Source organism: Cotesia glomerata, linkage group LG4 (assembly GCF_020080835.1).
Source record: "Cotesia glomerata isolate CgM1 linkage group LG4, MPM_Cglom_v2.3, whole genome shotgun sequence".
NCBI lineage: Eukaryota > Metazoa > Arthropoda > Insecta > Hymenoptera > Braconidae > Cotesia > Cotesia glomerata.
Window position 1 is genome coordinate 18,445,201 of NC_058161.1, and position 3,199 is coordinate 18,448,399.

Here is a 3,199-nt window from a genome sequence, read left to right on the forward strand (position 1 = left end):
TTTCTCGGTGTACATCTACTTATATTATTGTATAAGTGTAATATGGTTGTGATAGAGACATTTAAAAATCACAAAATTGCTTGACCTTGACGAGTCGAGTATAAAGCACAACCTCACGCGCTTCACGCTATGAGGCGTGCAATAATCATCAACTTAAATTTAACAAAACATTAACAAAATTAAAGGAAATTAGGTGAACTTCAATGTAATGTAAATTTAATATATTAAGGTTGTTTGGACACTAATGCACTTGTGAATATCAAAAGCTAATTTTTTGATATGTTATCAATTGCTATCTCATACGTCTAAATTAATTTTTTGGATTAGATCTGACGAAAGGTTATCTTTTAATAGATAATTAAAAAATTGAAATTTAACATCTAGCCTATAGAGACTATTGGCGGATTGCACATATATCGATTTATTTGACTACCTCATAGGAAGATTAAAAAACAAAAAACTTGTATTTCAGTCAATCAACTTTCGTAGAATACGTCAAAAATAAAATGAAAATTTTCTGACGAAAGCTTTTAAAGATATTTTGATGCAAAAGATGAGAAATTCACGAAAATTTCAGGCCGACATATTTAAAAATAAATAAACCACGTGATTCAGCGCAGTCTGGCAACATTGCACAGAACAGAACGCGCAAATTTTGAATTTTAATAATTTCTGTGTATATTTATGGGTTATGTTTTTCAACTCAACACTACACAGCTAGAAAAATATAAACAGCTGTTATGCGCGGTGTTGCCAGGTCTGAGTTTTGTGAAAAAATACTTGAGTCAAAAGTTGACTATTTATTGTTTTTGTGAATGAAATTATTTAATTATTTCAATTAATAATAATGTAAGGTAACGGTTAAATTATAGTAATGAATTTTCGTATTCAAATTTTTAATTTTAATGAAAAAAAAATTTAGATTCTATTATGACTTACGGGGTACTGTCCGTGCAACCTTAATCTATCTTTAACCCTTCGTTGGTCGCGTCTTTTTTAGTTTCTCGCTCGCACTATAGCGAATCTCTATAGGTTGAGTAGTTGTTAGGCGGCGATTCGCTCATGGCGCGACCAACGAAGGGTTAAAATCTGGAAAATAATTTCCATCAAATTGACGAGATTTATTTGCAAAAATATTAAAAGTAAAGAAAAAGAATTGCATGTTTTTTTCTTTTTTTCTTTGCCAAAAAAAAATAGTAAGCTAAAATTTAATTACAATCTTATTAAGATGTAATTATTTAAACGAATCTTGCAAGATCAAATTTTCGTGAAAATAAGGTCGATATTTATTGTAATAACTAATGGGCATTTTCCATCTAAAATCCTCAGTAAAATCAAAAGCAAATATTCTGAAGCCCAAAAATCCTCCAAACCCTTCGACTCCCTTGTAAATTATCTCAAGCCCATTCAGAGGAATTTTAGCCGTAGAATAGGTCACAGGTTGAAGGTCCAAATAAGGAACCGTGTGTTGGCTCAAATCAATGTCAATTCCTGTCGCTCGTATCCGCAGTTTTTGATTCGGAACTGAGCAGGGTTCATTCAATTTGTCAGTTCTCAAAGTTTCGTCGGTTTCTCCGATTTCAAATTTCCTTCTAGAGTAATAAATAGCAACAATCAGTTAATTCTTTGCTTGAACACAAAGAAAACTTACCCAGGCCTGTCGTAGTTTTCTGAGCGCATCTGAGAATTTTTCCATCCAATCCATTTATTATCTGACAGATTTCCATCCGCCAACTCACCGGTTTTTAAATCGACTGGCCAAGACTTTATCTGCAGCTCGAAGGCATCGTCCACGTCATTGTAAAAGAACCGGGCTCCGATAAGAACTTGTCCGTGGTTAGCAAAGAGTTCGTCCAGGTTGATGGTCCGCTGAGTGAAAGCCACAAAAGAAAAGTCTACGAACTCCGTTAATTCAACGAACTCTTCTCCTTTCTTCATCGAAAAACTGCCTTCGCCTGCTGGGTCATACTGAAAGTCCCTCAGTACTTTCCACTCCGCGGTTCCTGGAACAATTTTTCCAAAAGGGCCTAATTCGGCCTGCTCGATTTGGAGATGGAACATTCGGTCCTTTTCAGTGAATCGCACTCCGGTCATCACCCTGATGAAATTTTAACATCGTTACCAAAAATGAAACACTTTAAATTCGTGCTTACACTTGCATGTTTCTGTGAATGTCGGCCAATTGCGGGATAAGACTGATAGTTCTCATAGCTGTCGAATTTCCTTCCTGTTCCGCGCATATACAGCTGCATGTGTTACACGTTGTAACCCTGTTTACTTTAAGATAGAAAAGTCCAACTATTTCTCCTGGACAATGAAGGTGAGAAGTATTGGTGGCAACAAACCTCTTCCACAGAAATCGTCTGTCCGAGTGTTCATTCTACACAGCAAAAAAATTACACAAAAATTTCTAATACAACTATCGTAATGCTGGACTATTTGAGATGTCAATTGTTACAAGGAGGTGTCTATCAAAAAGTATTAACAAACTTACTAATTCACATGCTTTCGTATGATCCAACCAGATGCAATCAATAAGTATCCCATTGCAGGGTTTTCTATGGCACACGGAAAGAAATACATTGCGGATATCCCTATGTCGTTGTATTGCATTGCTATAAGCCCTATGCATATAGGATTATCTACTATACTGTATGGTACCAAAATCTTTGCGTCTATTACACGGGCGCATACACGGAGAAAAATCCTATGAAAAATTACTATAGTAACATCGTAATCCAGGACTAGACTTTCAGTATCTCGATTTTTACAGAATACAATTTGAATTATTGAAAATTACGATGTTATTTAGTAAATTTTTTTCCGTAAACAAGTGAATAAGGACGCATACTATATGTTTTTTAATAAAGAGAGACAGAGTCTAGTAGTTTGCGACGCCACCACCGAAAGATGACCAACTACTGTATAGAGGGTCTTATTATGTGACTGAACAGAAACTTTAGATATTCCCTCCGATAGCGTGAGGGGATAAACCTTGGACTTGAGGCGGAGAGGGACACCAGGGTTCGATTCCTGGATGATACAGAATTATTTTTCGGTGACCTACACTTCTTTTTAATTTGGTGATAGAAATTTACAATGTTGCATCGTATAAATTACGATGTTTGAGTTCTGGTCCGGCACTGCAATGTCCTATACTAAAATAACGATGTTTTCATTGTAATTTTTCGTACAATTT

At 35.4% G+C, this 3,199-nt stretch overlaps 1 protein-coding gene across 1 annotated transcript; it reads right to left on the minus strand.

Annotated features, from left to right (window-relative positions):
• Positions 1–1,234: 1,234 nt before the first annotated feature.
• LOC123263913 lies at positions 1,235–2,632 on the minus strand. The gene is made up of 4 exons (XM_044726959.1): positions 2,495–2,632; positions 2,160–2,380; positions 1,652–2,098; positions 1,235–1,592 (listed from the first exon to the last, which is right to left on the minus strand). The coding sequence occupies exons 1-4, from the start codon at positions 2,630–2,632 to the stop codon at positions 1,235–1,237; spliced, it is 1,164 nt and encodes a 387-aa protein (XP_044582894.1).
• Positions 2,633–3,199: the final 567 nt, after the last annotated feature.

Excerpts from the sequence above, each read along its gene's own strand:
- LOC123263913 (XM_044726959.1), bottom strand. The coding sequence starts at position 2,632 with ATGCATAGGGCTTATAGCAATGCAATACAACGACATAGGGATATCCGC. Across the intron at positions 2,381-2,494 it reads ATACGAAAGCATGTGAATTA|AATGAACACTCGGACAGACG; the intron begins GTAAGTTTGTTA and ends TTTGCTGTGTAG. Across the intron at positions 2,099-2,159 it reads GCCGACATTCACAGAAACAT|GGTGATGACCGGAGTGCGAT; the intron begins GCAAGTGTAAGC and ends AAATTTCATCAG.